General features: G+C 49.8%; 1 protein-coding gene and 1 non-coding gene across 18 annotated transcripts in view; both read right to left on the reverse strand.

The window, feature by feature from the left end:
- Window positions 1-1077: 1077 nt before the first annotated feature.
- TRNAM-CAU (transfer RNA methionine (anticodon CAU)) lies at window positions 1078-1150 on the reverse strand. The gene has a single exon. It is a non-coding gene; the product is annotated as a tRNA-Met (tRNA).
- A 3991-nt stretch (window positions 1151-5141) lies between these two features.
- Window positions 5142-18336, reverse strand: part of C17H8orf76 (chromosome 17 C8orf76 homolog) — a 72914-nt gene continuing 59719 nt past the window's right edge. For 2 of the 17 annotated variants that reach the window (XM_070043978.1, XM_060287122.2), the window contains exon 8: window positions 18121-18258. Coding sequence is in view for 14 of the 17 variants with exons in the window: in XM_060287105.1 (XP_060143088.1) it covers window positions 17983-18258 (276 nt within the window). In the remaining 3 variants the exon portion in view is untranslated. The other 15 variants (XM_060287116.1, XM_060287105.1, XM_060287110.1 and 12 more) reach the window with 15 other exon arrangements.

An 18336-nucleotide genomic window follows, 5' to 3' on the forward strand; every position in this document is an offset into this window, starting at 1 on the left:
TGTTTCCTGTGAGTTAAACAAAGGTATTTCAGCTTAATGCTCATTACCTAGGAAGCAGGGTTCCCAGAGATGGGCCGTTATGTATAATTTAAGCTTATAGGCAACATCCGTTTAGTGATTAACTTGTAACAGAACACGAAGGTTCTTCTCTTTTACATCACATCTCAATTTAATTTGCTATTTGACCTGTTCAGAATGACTGAATTATCAGAAATTTCACGGGTGATCATTGCAATGCAGCAACTGTTTCAGATGCAGCGTCAGCACAGCCCCTGTCACGTTAGGCCGGGCTGCTGCCTGCATGACCTCCCTAACACCCCCATCCCCGAGACCGATCTTCTGCCACTTCAAAGCTCTGCAGCCCAAACTCCTCACCAAGGTGTTCAGCGCGGTGCACTGTCTGGCCTCTCATCACGGTGCCGCCCACTTCCCCACAGTTGCCTAGACCCACCCTTCCCTGGGGCCAGGTGTTGATAATCAGGACCCTCCCCAGGAAACTTTGGGTTCCAGGCACTGCCCTGGGGCCTCCATTAGGTGGCTTTGCAGGCAGCGGCGCCCTCAGCGTCCTCTTGGACCTCGAGCACCCCGGCCTCCCCTCACCCAGGGCTGTGCACGTTCCCGCCACCATCAGGGCTCAAGGGCCAAGGTAGGACACCTGGTGGAGGGTGGGACGGCAGGGTGAGTGCACCTCCTGGGTACCCGGGCCGCAACGCTGGTGGTGAGAGTGGGGATCTTCCCGAGGGGCTCACCCGGGCCCCAGCCCGCCGCGCGCTAGTCTTCCTCACGTGCCCACACCCCATGCCCCACCCCCTGCCGCCCCGTCTTCAGGCGCTGGCCTCCCTTCCAGTCCTCCCACCCGGGCCCAGAACGCCGGAGCCGTCAGGGCGGCGGAGCAGAAGAGTGGTTATCTTCCATCAACGACTATGCCCCGCCTCGGTACTTCGGGTTGGCTATGCCAATACGCTGGTGACCCCAGGGCGGAAAAGCGCGGACGCCCAGGGTCTACAGATCCCCTCACAAGCAAGTAAAACCTATCCTTCTAGGACGATAAAGGAGCTGGCGCGAACAAAAGTATCGTGCCCCGTGTGAGGATCGAACTCACGACCTTCAGATTATGAGACTGACGCGCTACCTACTGCGCTAACGAGGCACCTACCAGTCGTTTCTCGGAGAATGATAATGAGGCTCATGCGGCGGCCCAGTACGCATGCTCAGAAAACCACGTTTTCATTTTCTCCGCTGAGTCCCTGATCCCGGACACAGGAGTTGCCGACCCCAGTGCCCGCCCTGGCTGAACCGGCCACGCCGCTCCGGTCTTCCTCCGCCTACCGGTCTATTTATCAATCAACAAGCACTGCGGCTTGTCGGACCCCATGTGCCGAGTACTGGGGATCCGGGGCCGTGGGATTCTTCCTGCTGTTGTAAACTCTTATTTTTGTAGACTGTTTACAAAGCGTTTGCACATGCGTTATCTCGTGAAACACTTCTTGGGCACCTACCGTGTCCCCGGCCTTGTGCTGGGTGCTGCGTTCACAGAGACACTCTCAGCCTCAAACAACTGGAGTCGGGGCGCACATGCATAATGATTTGAAAACACACACGCGCACACACAATGCACACTACTCCGGCCCCACCGCAGATCCCCAGATCCAGTCGGGTGCCCAGCCCCTTATGACGCTCCAAGTTCCCACCTCTGCCCGGAGCTCGGCGGCTGAGACCACCCTTCATAGAAGCGTCCGCCGCTCTGGAAACGACAACTCGGGTCGCAGCCTCAGCATCTTGGAAGCCCTCTCCCCTCTCTTACCCCCAGCCCTTTGTATCAGCTCATTTAAATACATTCATCGTTAAAGGAAACTTTGTCACTATTATAAGTGGAAAACAGATGTTTATTTTTCACCTAATACACGTTAAAATAAATATTAAAATAAAAAGCACTCTTCCATGTACCATCTAAAATCGACCAGAGGAAGGCACACTTAAAATCTGTATATTTCGCTGTGTGTAAATTTTACCTTAAAAATGTAAACTAAGACTGAACTCCAACCAACGGCAGGCTAACAGAAGGGCTTTGGACGATTGCAAGTTTGAAGTGTTTCAAAGGGTAAGACGGTTTGATAGCCTGACGGACCTAAGGACAGAGAAGTGGGGAGAGATTCGGGAGACTGCGAGAGTAGCGAGACGTTAACGTAGGTCTAGGAGGTGGATGTACGAATATTCACCGTACTGTACAATTGTTTCAACGTTTCAGTTTATCTGAAAATGTTTCATTATGAAGTGTTGGGGAGTGTTTTTTAAATCACCCATTAAGAGGGAAACTCACAACATCAGCGTAAGAAGGTGAAAAATAATATTATCTTAAGAGCAGGCACCAGAATTCCTGGTTGTTGGTGTAGAGAACATTGGGCGGGGGAGCGCGGATTATTTGGAGAGAGACCCCTGGGAGTTAGGTCGGTGCAGATAAGGGGTGGGCACCTTACGGCGTCCTCCCGTCTCGTTAGGAGGAGTCGCGGACGGCGTAGGTTGCCTGGACCCCGGGCCTAGCAGATTGGATGAAACTTACCCAACCCTGGGGGAGCTCTCCCTCCCACGCTCCGCTGCGGGAACCCGGCCGAGGGAGTGTGCTCCGGCCTAAGGTTGCTGGGGCCCCAGGACGCCCGGCAGGTGCGGGAGAACAGAGGCCCAGGCAGAGGGATCCCGCCCCCAGCACACACGCACGGAGGAATCCGGGGACCCCGAGAACGGCAAACAGGGAGTGTCGCGGCAGTTTCACCCAGGTCTCCAGGCCTGGGGAGCGTTGACTGACTTCCTTACTGCCTCAAGGAAGCCCAAGCTGCGGCAGAATCTGGGCAGATACAGAAACCCCACTGAGCACCTCCTGGATACGCTGGAGGGACCCGACGGCTGGCTGCGCCCTGAGTCCTAAATAAAGGGCTCAGTGGTCGGTGTTACGTGCCCATCAGGGTCGCAGGCGCAGAGGCTCCTGCAGGTGGCGACCCCCAGGCTCGTCTAGTGATGGGTGACCGTGGCCGGGTGAAGGCAGGTTGTCCCTTTCCGCCGGGGGCTGGGGGCAGGGGCTCCTGGAGCAAGCAGTTCCCACCTCCAGGCCTTCGCGAGGGCTGTTCCCTCCGCCTGACACGGTTTTTCCCGTATCAGGCCCCTTTTCTGTGCCGGGATCTCCTCCTTGCCCTTCTTCAGCCAGGTCAAAGGTCACCTGCTCTGAGCAATCTCATCCCCTTTTCCTTCCAGGATTGCTTCTCCCTTCCCCACCTCCCCCCCTCACTTGGCTGAATGGAGGCTGAACGCTTACACGGCGGCGGCTCATTTACTGCCGGGTAAACCACCCGGAGGGGGCCGGTGTTACCGCTGCACTACACACACCGATGCGCAAACCCAGACTCACAGAGGCTGGGCGACCTGCCCAAGTTCGAGCGGCTCGTAGCTACGCGAGGCGGGGCTCCGTCCCGAGTCGGACCACGGCGCGGCGCGGGGCTCTCACCAGCTCATCCCTCACCCCCAGCAGCAGTTTCCGCAAGTGTTTCCTCACGTGCACCTCCTACAATAATCTTGAGAAGCGTCTACACACCTCCTCGATTAATGCTAAATTTGTATCTAAACGTTCTCGTTGTAAATTCAAAGGATGTAATTTCCAGTAGATTGTATATGCTGATTTTCTAAAAATAAAACTGCATGTATGATTTTTTTTAACCAGGCATCCAATGAAATCGAAATACCTTATGGATTCCATACAAACCATAATCTATTTTAAATACTCATGAGTAAGCGTCTCTAACATTTGTTAAGTTTACATTTATTTTCACCCCAGAACTCATATTTCCATTATACTCCCACCCCCAGCATTTTATCTTCATATAATAGTTTATGTTTGAATGTCTGTTACTGAGCACCCTAACTTGCCTCTCAGCGGCAAGAATATGTACATAAATTGAAAACTTTGTTTCCTGTGACCATAAGGTTTTGTGTCATATTTTTCTTCTAAGTTGACATCACTATTTTTGTTAGTACACAATCAAAAATCATAAATATATTTATGATTTTGAAGAATAATTATTAAATGGAAAATCTGAAACAAATATCCATGAGATGGATGCAACTTTTTAATTCCACTTAATTCATGTCTGCATGGCTAGCTATTCCCTTTTTCTAGAATGAGATGGGATTCAGCATTAATTCTGTTCCTATTTTCCATATTTATAGATGTAAATGTTGAGACACTCTGTTCATATGAAGAAATAAAAAAGGATGGAGAGAGCTTTGTGTCGACACTAAAACTCAATTCCTTTAACAATTTTGAGCTATATTCTAAACAATCATCTCTTACCCATCGCCTTGGTTATGTATGTCCTCTTTCAGTTTTGAATTAGAAGCCACTACAATTAGTCATTAGCGTCTTTCACGTTCTCAACTTCTAAACCAATGTTTTGAACTGAACATTCCCTTTATTTGCAGCACTGGAGGTTTTCTCATCTTCCATAAAATCCTGAAGGTGGAGAAAGAACAGATATGAAGGAGAGACAGGAAGGGAGCAGAGGCCCGACCGCCTACAGCAGCTTTTTCTCCAGCTCATCAATTTTGGGACATCATCACATCGTACCCCTGAGGTGCATATCCAGGTGACATTTGAGGGGCTTAGATTTGTTCTGATGGGCAGCAGAGGCTGTCGTAAGCCTTCTTTACAGATGAAAAGCGTGTGTGTGTGTGTGTGTGTGTGTGTGTGTGTGTGTGTGTGTGTATGTGTGTGTGTGTGTGTGTTGAGAGGCAGGCTCAGGGCTGGCTGAGCAGAGTAACGTACTGGAAACAGGTTGCAAATTATTCTTCCCCCATGGCCTGGATAGACCCTGGCAGGGAGACCACCTGGGAAGCCAGGAAACAATCCAGGCCAAGGGAGATGAAAACATGTTCTGGGAGATGCTGCAGAGCCGAGTGGAGACACAGTCTACAGGAACGGCCAGGATTTGGGTCTGGGTTACCGCCAAGAATAAAGAGAGAAGCAAAGTGTCACTCCAAATTTAGAGGAGTAATGTCCATAAATGCCCTGGTGCCACCACTGGGCAGGAAAACAGAAAAGAGGGGCCTGTTCAGAGGGAACCCGATAAATTCTGATTTTGCATATTTTTATTACACAAATAATATGTGCTCATTATAAAACACATGCATACATACTGTATCAGTCAGCTAGTGCTGCACAAGCGCTGCTTAACAAATCACCCGAAACTTAATGGCTTAAACAATGTGGGTTTCTTTTTGCATAGCTTTATTGAAATATAATTCTCCTGCCATACAATTTACTTGTTTAAACTGTATATAATTCAGGCACTTCCCTGGTGGTCCAGTGGTAAAGAATCTGCCTTTTAATTCAGGGGACATGGGTTCAATCCCTGGTCAGGGAACTAAGATCCCACATGCTGCGAGGCCACCGCACCACAACTAGAGAGAATCCTGCATGCCTCAGCAAAGACTCTGTGTGCCACAGCTAAGACCCGACACAGCCTAAGGAAAATAAGTAAATAAAATAAATAAATATTTTTAAAAGTAAGGTGTACAATTCAATGTATTTTTGGTATATTACATTATTATTTTTTAAAATTGTGGTATGAGATATACATAACACAAAATTTACCACTTTAACCATTTTAAGTGTCCAATTCAGTGGCATTAAGTACATTTGCGATGTTGTGCAACTATCATAACATCTGTTTTCAAAACCTTTTCATCCCCCCAAGCAGAAACTCTGTGCCCATTAAGTAATAGCCCTTCTTTCCCCTCTCTCCCCTCATTCTCCTCCCCTGGTAGCTTCTAATCTATTTTCTGTCTGTGAATTTGCCTTTTCTAGATATTTCATATACGTGGGATCGTACGATGTTCGTCCTTTTGTGTCTGGCTTACTTGACTCAGCATAATGTTTTCCAGGTAAGCATGTATTTTTCTTGCTCACAGGTGTGTTGTCGGCTGGGCTAGCGCCAGGCTGTGGTTCGGTTCAGCCCTTCTTGTCATGTCTTCATGGTCTCCATTGGCAGCAGGAAGGTCAGTCTTAAAGACTGTGGTCTTCGTGGTCAGCCATTTCCTGGGGTGCCTTCTTCTCACTGAGGGTCACAGAAGCCTGAGAGACCAAACTATACCAAGCAAGCACATTTAAGGCCTCTGCTCTGGGCACCTCCATCCAAATTCTATTGGCCAAACCAAGTCACCCGGCCAAGTTCAACATCCACGGGCCAGGGAGATATACCCAGCCCACAGGGGAGAAGCTGCAAAGCCAGGGCAAGGAGGGGAGTGAAGAATTGAGAACAATAATCCAATCTCTGCACAGACTTACACATATAAATGTCTCCCTCACCCCACCCTTACCCCAATCCTGTTACCTCTCCAGAGGGAACCACTGATATCAGTATCATATTGTCCAGTGACTTACTTTTTCCACTTAACAATAAGCTGGGAACTCTTTCCCTGTCAATACATATAGATCTTCCTTGTTCTTTGTAACTGCAGTGAAACTGTTTCTGAGAACAGGAGATTAGGATGCAGACCTGCCCGGGGGAAGATCAGATGAAGACTCAGAAGGAAGGTGGCCGTCTGCCAGCCAAGGAGGGAGGCCTTAGAAGAAACCAACCCTTCCAACACCTTGATCTCGGCCTTCCTGCCTTCAGAACTGCGAGAGAACAAATTACCGTGGTTTAAGCCCCACCCCACCCCTGACCCCTCCACCCTCAGCCTGTGGTACTTTGTCCTCGCAGCCCGAGCTGCTCTAGGTCTTCTAATTCTAGAACATCGAATTCTTCCCAATTAGTAACAATTACTGTAGCGAACATTCTTGTACACCTTTAACAATGGACATGTGAGGAGCTTGTAGGCAGCTGAAAAATCTGTTCTGTCCTGGATTCAGGTGGGTTTGCTGTTTCACCCCGCAGGGAGCACATGAGGAATTTTCCATTTATCTGAGGGTGAAGACCAGAGGTTCTGGGCGTTTGCCTGTGCTAGGGCAGTTGCCGCTGTTAAGAGCTTTTCTTTTCACCCCTGACCTCTCCCTGCACTTCCATCCTCCCCCACGGGTCATGGTCTCCATCTGCTTGGCAGGGGTCACAGCCAGATTGTGGGTGGCACCCGACCTGACCACAGCCCACGGTCTTTGCACAGTCCCCCGCAGTCACTGGTCCAGTGGGAGGGAAGTCGGGGTGAGTGGGCTTCAGAATCAGGCTCACTGTGACTCTCAGCTCCTTTCCAGTTCCCTCTGCTTACAAAAGTCAATAAATAAACATTGAAAATATAGAGGGAGTCAAGAGGCTAAGTAAGGAGAAAGCTTACTGGGGAAGGAAGGAGGCTGGAGAGAAGGGACCGGTTTGGGGTGTGGATTCTCCCACGGTGCTTTGAGAGGGGGCAGAGATTTCCCAGACCTGACTCCTTCCCAGCCAGGACTCGATAACGTGGCAGGGCTTGGCCGCGGGCCCACAGGTCCCATCTGGTTATTCTGGCTGTGACAAGCCAGAAGCCAGGGCGCAGCCAGCTGGGCAAGTTCAGGGAGGCAGCGGAGGCCGCGCATGGGGCGGGAGGGGGTTTTCCTCAGAAACGCCCTGCAGGGAGCAGCTGGCACGTCTTTGCCATCTGTCCCGGGCAGCGCCAGGCCATGGCCCTTCCAGCTCCATCTTTGACTGGGCGAGCGGCCGCCACCGCATGAGTCAGCCTGTTGCTGGAAGCTTCTGAGAGTCACTGCTCTGAGCCGTGCTGACAGAGCACCCAGGAGGAAGAGGGCCTCGCCCCTGACTGCCAGGATGTTCCCTGAGGGGCTGTGTTCTTGCCACACTGAGGCCAGAGGCAGCCGTCACAGAAAACGCTTGTCTGGCCTCCTCTCTGTCCGCGTGACAGCTTCTGTAGCTCCCACATCCATGAGATAAAGACCCAAATCCTCTTGCCGTGCTCCCTCCCACCAGGGTCTGACCTCTGGGCTCACCTCTTCCCACTCTTGTGCCCCCCCAGCACACACCCAACCCCTGCACCCCTGGGGCACCCATTCCCTCCCACCTCCCCCAGCTAATGCCTCCAACCTGTCGGGACCTCAGACAGGCCTCCTGACCCCAGGCTAGGTCAGCCCCCCCATCCCCCCCCCCCCTCTACACTCCTGGCTCTTGCTTCTCTGACCTTAACACTCATCCCAGCTCAATGTCATGACTTTTCATTTGCCGTCTTTCCCACTGGACTCTAGGCATGGCCACAGTGGGGGTCATGCTATAGGCTCTGCAGAGCCCATGGTGGGCCCTAGAGCATTTGATGATGACAGAAAAGGCTTCTCACATTCTACTGTATTTGCTTGTCTTTCCTTGAGGGCAGACGCTGCAGTGGGTTCATTTCTAGATCCCCAAATTTTAGCCTGATCAAAGACCTCATTCCTAGTTCCAAAGATGGGCAGGCTCTGATTTCAATAACCAAGCAGGCCTTTCCATGAACTGGCCAGAAACACATTCAGGTCCATCTCCCATGCTCCACATACAGAGAGGTCCCCTAGCCAGAGGAGAGGAAAGGGTTACAGCACTCACCTCTCAGTGCCCTCCCACCCCACCCCCTCTGACAGGTGAGACAGGTGGCGGTAGGTGTGGTCCCAGCAGCCCTGGGGCCACAAGGAACTGGGCCTGCCCCTTCCAGGTTCAGACCTGGAACAGGGCAGTGGTTTTGCCCACAGTTCCAGCAGGTGTAATGGCAATGGCAGAGGTCACGGTATATGTCCTGGCACCCCAAGCAGTGCTGGGATGCAGAGCCATGAGGCCACCTTCATCACAGAGCTCATGGGTGTCGTGGCTCCGGCCTGAAGTCGGCAGGCATCCAGGGGCTGGGCTGCTTGCACAGTAATCCTTTCAAATCATGTCACTAACATCTATTCCTGCACCTGTATTTCAAACGTAGGGTTTGTGCCTGAAATTGCACAACGCCATGGGAAAGTTGCATTATCAGGCTCATAATTAAAAGCTTAGAGACTTCAACTAATTTAGGTGACAGTCTGATGGCCAAAAGGAGAAAGTCTGATTACAAAGGGGCATTTATTGGGAGGTCTGGATCCCTTCCAGCACCTTGCACATGCATGCATAGGAGGCACTTGGTACGTGTTTGTGGAATGAATGAATGATATAATGTTTGCCCTCCTGAGTCTGTGGGTCTTATTCTATTCAGAAATCTGTCCCCAGCTATCACACACAGACACGTATACTCACCACAGAGCAGGGCTTTGCTCATTGAAGGGAAGCAGGGAGCTGGCCACAGTGAGCTGATTCATCCTTATAGTCTTTTTAAGTCACTAGCAACGAAGAGGGGTGCAAGTGGGAATCTTCTACAACATTGCATTTCTCTGCAAAAAGAGGCAATCAGCAAGTGTTGGTGGCAGTGGGGAGCAGTTGTACGCATAGAGGGAATACAGCCCACTTGGTCCGCAGAAGTGGTGAGGCTAGCGTCTCTGCTCTCTCTTGGGGTAAGGGATGCTGGAAGGTGACCAATTATTTCACCCAACAGACAGCTACCAAGTGCTGCTGTGGGACAGCCACTGGGATCAAAGTGGTGAACAAGACAGAACTGGTTCCTCCTCATTAAAAGCCACTAAGTAGGTAAACAAATATATAAACAAGGCAATTCCATATTTTGGTAAGTGCTATGAAGGAGACAATAAAAGATAAGCTGAGACCCAAAGGTTGAGTTCTTCATTGCAGACAACAGAATCCACTCTAACTGGTTAAGTAGAAAGAGGTTTGTTGCAGAGACTTAGTTCACTACAAAATTCCCAGGAGGCCTAGGGAACCACACTTGGATGCTACAGAAAACAACCCAGCCGGGAAGATGCCCAGTCCCACCATGGACTGCTCCAGTGGAAGCCTTCCTGCTGCCACCGCTCTCCACCTCTGACGCCTTGGACTAGCATCAGTGTTCCTGTCTGCTTAAGCTGCTGCCACAGAAAAACCTTCCAAGTCATGTGAGGATGCTGCTGCCTGTCAGAGCTTGGGTTCCATGCAGAGCTCTGCTTTTGGGAGGCCTGGGAAAAAGAGTTTTGAGCTTCCCGGATGCCATGGGAAAGCACATGAGAGGGAGACTGCAGTGGGTTCTACAGGATCTAATCTACATTGTTGCCACAACACACAAGAAAATGTTAAAAATTACAGTGCAGTGGCTAAGAATCCACCTGCCAATGCAGGGGTCACGGGTTCGAGCCCTGGTCCAGGAAGATCCCACATGCCGCGGAGCAACTAAGCCCGTGCACCACAACTACTGAGCCTGTGCTCCAGAGCCCGCGAGCCACAACTACTGAGCCCACATGCCACAACTACTGAAGCCCGCGTGCCTAGAGCCCATGCTCTGCAACAAGACAAGCCACCGCAATGAGGAGCCCATGCACCACAACAAAGAGTAGCCCCCGCTCGCCACAACTAGAGAAAGCCCACGCACACAGCAACGAAGACCCAACGCAGCCAAAATTAAATAAATAAATTTATATTTAAAAAATTACAATGTCTAATGGTGCGGCTATGGAAGATGTTTGATTTTTTTCTTTCATTTTAATGCATTTTATTTATTTTTGCTTGTTTTCCCCAAATTTTTATAATGAACCCATAATATTCACAAAACAAAAGCAAAAGCCAATAGAGTTATTTTCAGAAGAAAAAAACCAGAGGAAGAGTTTCCCAGCCCAGCTCGGAGGGAGAGCCCTGATTCACATGGCAGCCCAATGGCCACCTTGGGCAGGTTCTGATCATTTGGCCACCTGCAGCATTTCCACTTTCCGATAAGAACAAAATACACATGCATGTATAAATGAAATACAGACCATGTAATTTCAGTGATTCTACATACAAGTTAAAAGCTCTCATATTTGCATTTATAATGGCTTTGCACATGGGAATTCTCTGGTGGTCCAGTGGTTATGAGTCAGCACTTTCACTGCCATGGGCCTGGGTTTGATCCCTGGTCAGGGAACTAAGATCCTACAAGCTGCGGCCAGAAATAAAGAAAGAAAAAAAGTCTTTTTAAAAAATGGCGTTGCACAATATAAAAATAAATGGTAAATGGCAAAGTTCATGCTAATAATTTTTAATTTTAGTTTTTCTTTACTTAGAACATTAAATAGCAAATTTAAAAAAATACCATGAGAAGATGAGAGAAAGACTACAGAAGAAAGGAAAAAACTTTCTATTTTAATACCATTAATGGCACTTTTTCCTTTTGTTTGAAACAAGGGGGCTCACATTTTCATTTTGAATTGGGCCACGTAAATTATGTAGCTGGCCCTGCTGTCGCCAGCACTGGATGTCATCATTTTGTAAAGTCTGTGCAGTAACAAAGATATGGGGCTACCAGAAGTCTCCTACATGGATGGTGGGCATGTAAAATGGTACAGGATCTTAGAAGACAGTTTGTCAGTTTCTTATAAAGTTATCTATACACCTACCGTAGACCCAGCAATCTTGCTCCTAGGTATTTATCTAAGTGAAATGAAGACTTATGTTCATACAAAAACCTCTATATGAGCATTTACAGTGGCTTTATTCATAAATGCCCCAAGCTAGAAACAACCAAATGTCCTTCACCTGGGAAAGGGATAAACAAGACGTGGTACATGCATGCAATGAAACATGACTCAGCCATAAAAAGTAGCTAAGCAGGGACACACACCACAATATGAATGTATCCCAAGTGCATTATGCTAAGACAAAGAAGCCAGATTCAAAAGGCTCACGCTATATGATTCCATTTATAGGACATTCTGGAATAGGCAAAACTTTTTTTTTTTTAATATTGAGGTTTTTGATGTTTGTTTTTTAAACTTCTCTATTTTATTATTATTTTTAAATTATTTTTGGCAACACCACATGAGCTCTTTAGTTCCCCAACCAGGGATTGAACCCATGCCCCCTGCAGTGGAAGGGCAGAGTCTTAACCACTGGACCACCAGGGAAGTCCCTAGGTAAAACTTTTGGGAGAGATAACTGATCAGTAGTTGCCAGGGGCTGGGGGTGGGGGAAGCAGTTGACTACAGAAGGGAATGGGGATTTTTTTGTGTGGTGATGGAAGGATTCTAGATCTTAATCATGCTGCTGGTTATGTTACTGAAGCATACTTGGGTCCACTCACCCACACCCAGTAAAGCCAATCCAATGACACTGGGTTGTGGTGAAGGAAAGGGCAGCGTTTATTGCAGGGCACCAAGCAAGGAGTCCAGGCAGCTAGTGCTTGCTTATAAGACCTGATCTCCCCAATGGCTTTCAGGGAAAGGTTTTTAAAGATAGGACGTGGGGGCTTCCCTGGTGGCGCAGTGGTTGGGAGTCCACCTGCCGATGCAGGGGACACAGGTTCGTGCCCCAGTCTGGGAAGATCCCACATGCCACAGAGCGGCTAGGCCCGTGAGCCATGGCCGCTGAGCCTGCGCATCCAGAGCCTGTGCTCCGCAACAGGAGAGGCCACAACAGTGAGAGGCCCGCATACCGCAAAATAAATAAATAAATAAATAAATAACGATAGGATGAGGGAGAGGGGTTGCAGGGTGTGTGGTCAGCTTGTGGACATTTTTCTGATTGGTTGGTGGTGAGGTAATCGGGAGTCAACATCATCAACCTTCTGGTTCCAACTGGTCTGGGGTCTATGTGCTTGTGGGCAGCATACAGTTAACCCTTCCACCTGATGGGGGTTTCAGTATCTGCTAAATGGCTCAAAGGACATGGCTCAGAATATTCTCTATAGTCCTTGAGGAGGAGTTAGATGTCCTTGACTTTAGCCATTAAACAATGGCTAAACTATTATTTTGTCTTGCTTGACTGTTTTCCTTTGCTTTTGCCTTTTATCACTTCTCTGATTAAATTTATTCTTTGGAACTCAGGGAAGGCCTAGGAAGCTAAAGTTTTTCTACAAACAAAAGGGAGGTTGAGGACATGGGGAGGTCTGTCCCAGGAAGACCCTGTAGGGTCCTGCTCGGTTACAGTTATACAACTGTACACATTCCTCAAAGCTCATAAAGCTGTACAGTAACAAGGGTAAATTTTACTGCATCTAAGTTATACTTTAATTTTTTAAAAAGCATCTGCAAATTTATTAGCCAAGAAAAGGGAGCTCTTTGTGGTTTTTATGCACGTCAGAAACCTCGAGCAATGGACCGGGAACTCGAAAGTAGGAAACTTGAGGGAGCAAAGGGACTTTGCAGCTGTGGCTTCCTGGGAGTTAAGCTGTGGCTTTGCTGGGTGCCGAAGATGGACTCGCCAGGAGGCTGCTCCCATGAAAAGCAGTTGTAGAAGGACCTGAGGGTGGGGTGGGTTTAGGGTACCTGGCTGGACACCCTGTCCCATTTCTGCTCCCACCCTAGGCCCTGGCCTGCCAGCAGCAGCAGCAGCTGCTTGAGCTCTGGCCTGCCTGCACTGAGCTGATTATATGCAGAATGGATTGATTGGTGTTGACAGGGAGCTATTTACCCGTCTAATTAATTATGCCAACTAATTTTCAACTTAATTGCACTTCTTGGGTCGCTGGGTAATGCAAGCGTACAATTTTCCTGCTGCTGCAGGCCTTGATGGGGATGTGGTAGGGAGAGGCTGGCAGGTGCTCCGGGAGCTCAAACAGGCGCCCTGTTCCTCCAGGTTCCTGGGCCCACAGCCCAAGCTCTCAGGCCCCGGCTGCCCCACAGACAAGCTCTGGAATCCTATCTGAGCACCTTCTGCCTGTGCAAGTGGGCCTCTGCCCCAGGAGCTCTGAGCCGTTTATTCACCTAACAAACATTCATTGAATGCCTACCACGTGCAGCCCCAAAGCGGGAGAGGCGCTGGGGAAGCTAAGTCGTGCCTAACCTGTCCCGTCCCCCGCCTCAAATCGCTCACAGTCTAGAGGAGGAGATTTTCACTTACACCAGCAATTACAGAATTTGGGTGCAGATAGGAGCCAGGTCTTTGGAGACAAACCCAATCCAGGCTCTGCAGTTGGGCTCTTGAGGAATTTACTTAACCTCCCTGTGCCTCGGTTTTACAAAGACATTGCAGGGCTGTGACAGGATGCAGTGTATCATATAATATCGACAATATTCCGGAAGATATATTGGTGCTGTATTAGGCTGAGGAGCAGAGCAGAAACTGGGCAAGTTTGGACCACTCATCACACAGGCCTTCTCCCTTAGATCTCACACCCTCTGAGGCTCATCCCGTCAAGGAGGCAGAAGGCACCGTGGTTACCAGAGGGACCGGACCACCCGCCTGCGGCTCCTGGATCAGCCACTTCCCGGCCAGTGAACTTGGTAGTCAGGTAACCTCTGTGTTTCAGTTTCCTTCATCCATGAAACAGAACTGGTCATAATAGCACTTACTCACAGGGCTGCTGTGAGGACTGAATGAGTTTACACACGTAGAGCACGTAGAAGAGCACCTGGTACTTAGGACGTGTTCCAAAAGTGTTCTGTGGTTATATGGACAGAAAAGTGAAGTTCAGGCAGGTCCTCTAAGTTACCTACCTGAGGTCACATATTATCATAGGCACAATCTGAACACAGTTGTGCCTGATTCCAAGGGCATGGAAGCTTTTTGACTTTGCACCACTCAAGGAATTAAATGCAGTGGGAGATGGGGAAGTGCACCCATCACTAGTACGAGACTGACTGAGACAAGTTCTAGAAGCACCTTGTAGGCTCAGAGGAGAAGCAGTTAAGGCTGTTTAGGAATAGTCGGGAAAGGCTCCCTCCCATAGATGGGAATCGGGAGAGATCTTGAATGCAGAGAAGGATTTGAATAAATTGTGTTGGGGGAAGCAAGGACTTCCAGCTGAGGGGGCGGGCTGAGCAAAGGCAGGGGACTGGACCTCCTACATGGGCGAGGGCCAGTCATGTCACTAGTCATTCCCCGGGCCCTAGGCCAGGGTTCCTCAGTCTTAGCACTATTGACATTTGGGGCCAGATAGTTCTTTATGGTGGGGGCTGTCCTGTGCACTGCAGGGTGCAGCAGCATCCCTGGCTTATACCCACTTGATGCCAGTGGCTTCATCACCCCTCCAAGCTGTGACAACCAACAATGTCTCCAGACACCGCCACATCCCCCCCTAGATGGGCAAAATCGCCCCCTGTTGAGAAGCATGGCCCTAGACAAATGGAATTCTCAGGAAGCCCCAAACACCACTCATTTGCTAACAGGAGACTGGCTTCTCATTCCTTACCTCTTTGTCAGTATCCTCACGAGTCAGAGAGACTACACTTCAGGTCACAGGATGGAAGAAGGGAAGTAAGTTGTCCATAATCCACAGCGCCTGGAATCAAAGGCTCTTTGATAAGGATTTCTCAACGTATGACAATGTGGCTCAACAGCTGGCCAGACTTCCTGGTCCAGAAGTGCAATCCCAGGGGAGAAATTTGTTATTTCAGCCAGCAGACCCAGCAAGAATGATGACATTTCACATGGCTGGGGCTGCAGAGGAGGGGAGGGCCAACGCTGATGACAGTCACTGGCCAGCTGTGTGACTTTGAGAACAGTCACTTTCCCTTTCTGGGCAACAGTTTTCTCATTAGTACATCTTGGATGTACGGTTTTCTCATCAGTACATCCAAGATTCCTTCTAGGTGAGAACTTCTCTTTGAGCCCCGTAGAGAGCAGTGAGGGGATGGTTCCCAGCTTACAGGGAAGAAGTTCTATGATCAACTAGTAACGTCTGCCAGGAGTGCAGGAACGGGGGCAAAGGTGGGACAGCACACAGAGACTGCATTTGCTGTCTATTCTAAAGGATTTGATAGAGTCCCTGGGGTCTGCGTAAGGGCAGGGAGCTGGGGACAGGAGAAGCAGGGCTCTTCTTCCTCCAGCAGCTTGAGGGGAAAGTTCCACTCAAAGAGTCTTTAAAAAAAAAAAAAAAAAAAAGATAGCTACTGCGCAAGTAGACTAGTGAAAATGGCCCCCACAGGCCACGGAGACCTGCCTCTGTCTCAGAGGGACCTCCCATCATTTATTCATCTACCAAAGAGAATCAGGCCCAGGTGAAAGGCGAGCCCCAGAACATCTACCCACTTCTGTCCTTCTCCCATACACACTTTCTGGAACTGATAAGAGGACTTGGATTGTTCTGAGAGTGGAAAGGGACCGGGGAAAGGAAGGGAGGGTGAAGCTTGGCACAGTGGAAAGTGCACTGGCTTTGGAGGGACTGTGTCGGGCTCTGCCACTTACTAGCTGGGCAAGTTACTCAACTTCTCTGAAACTTGCTTACCTCATCTGTGAGACGAAGCCTCATCCTCCATGTGTCCCTTAGCTCAGAGAGCCAGCGTGCAGGGAGGACTCGATGACGGCCAGGTGGAGGAGAGGTCAGGCTGCAATGTTCACACAGGTCACATACATGCAGGGCCCCAAAGGCTAGGCGCGAGACTTGGTGCTCAACGTGCCAGGCAACTGCGAGCCATCCACAGCTTCTGAGCCTCGGAGGGAACCAGCGCAAATCCCACGGATTATTATCCCCTCACCAGACTGGGGACTGGATTTGATGACAGATTGGAGAGTGGGCTGAGGACCCAGAGGAGATGGAGAGGAGGGAAGGTCCAAGGAGAATGTGGGCAAGAGGTGAAGTCAATCTGCACAAGCAGGGAGCTGGCAGAAGGGAGGGCGTGCGGAGCCAGGGGCACCAAAGACAGAGAGGGTATTAGCTTTGTCCCCATCAAGGGTCCAGGCCCTGTGGAAGGAGATAAAGTGGAATAAGGGGAAGGTTGCCCGAGGTCTTGAATTAGATTCCTTCTATATCCTTCAAAAGAGAAGAAATCCCTTTTAAATCCCCTTTCTCTTTCTTGGACTGTGCGTTTAAAAACACTGCTCTACTTCCAGACAGCCTCCCTCCACAGCTTTTGTGGGGTTACAGATGCTTATATATAGCACTGTCCTCCAAAGAGTAGATAGATGTGCCGCAGAGAGGCATCTGGCTCTTACCACGTGCCAGCTGTTTGAAGACCACTCAATCCTAGTTTCCTGCCATAATTCTCATAGCAGATATTGTCAGGGCCCCGCTCTTACCTCGTTAGCTTGTCCTTTGCACTTGTGACCTCTGCCTGCAGGCTTTCTCGGGCTCCAGGGCTGTGCTTGGTGAGCCCACAGAACCGGCCAGTAGGGCTGGGGAACTAATGCAGCCCCAGAAGCAGCCCTGGACCAACGATCAGTGGGGGTTGGTAGATAGATTCTGCAGTTTTCTCAGCCTTTGGGTAGGAAAAGTCTGAGATGTATTCTATACCGTCTCCTGGAGGTCCCCGGCAGGACCAGAGCCCAGACGTTCCCACAGATGTTCATAAATCCCAGATGTCCACAATGGTGACATGCTCCTTAACGTACCCTGCCCCGAGCAGCTTCCCCTCACCTTCCTGTCTCACTCCTCTGCTCCCCTACCAGAGCATCTTGGGATCACCTCCCAGTTAGCTACTTGTACTCGAATCCTAGTCTGTTTCTGGAAGAACCCAATCAAAGGCAGTCCGTGTAAGCAGCTTTGGGCAGGAAAGAGCTCTCTGCAGGAGGCCCCTTTGTCCTGTCACTAACCTCAAACCAGGTGCCCTATGCCCTACTCACCTCCGGCCCTAGCACACCTTTCAAATCTTTTGATCACACCACACCTTGTCTAATCTGTTGGTTCTTTCCATAGATCAAATTAGAAATGAAGATAAAGTAATCAGCCGATGACCAGATCTCTTCCCTAGCTTTTCTTTCAGCAATCTCACGAACAAATTGTGTGAACAAGAGAGCACCTAAGGGAGAATCACAAGGAGCCGACAAGCCTGCACACGGGGAGGGATGGCGACGACTCTGACTCCCTACGTCAATGACTGAGATTACTTCCCCTTTTCCCTTTACAAACTCCACGGCTGAGCAGAATTTTGGGAGGTGGGTTTTGGGGACACTGGGTCCATTTCCCCAGATTGCCAGCATTCTGATTAAAGGCAGCTTTCCTTTTCACCAACTTTTGTCTCTCTCTGGAATATTGATTTTTGCGCGTCAAGCAGTCAGACCTGATTCAGTAACATCAGGGCTCTAGGTTTTGCATTCCATTGACGTGGAATTGACCATGGCCTGACCTGGAAAGAAAAAGTGGCTCCTCCCTTAGCAGTTCATCTACTTCAAACACGCCTGCGGCCACCTGCCCCACCAGCACCAAGACAGACTGATCCCATCGGTCCGTGGGCCCGGACACAGCCGAAGATTCTTCTCCAGATAGTATTCCAAGCAGCCGTCGCTTCCAACAGATCAGCGCCGGCCCCAGAAATGGAACCTCTCTGGGGGTTCTGTTCAAGCATGACCGCTGCAAACACAATAAGGGAAGAGAGATGGGAAAGAAGGCTTTTCCAGAGAATGGGGAGGGCTGGGAACTTGGAGGTGT

This window comes from Globicephala melas, chromosome 17 (genome assembly GCF_963455315.2).
Source record: "Globicephala melas chromosome 17, mGloMel1.2, whole genome shotgun sequence".
NCBI classification, from domain to species: Eukaryota; Metazoa; Chordata; class Mammalia; order Artiodactyla; family Delphinidae; genus Globicephala; species Globicephala melas.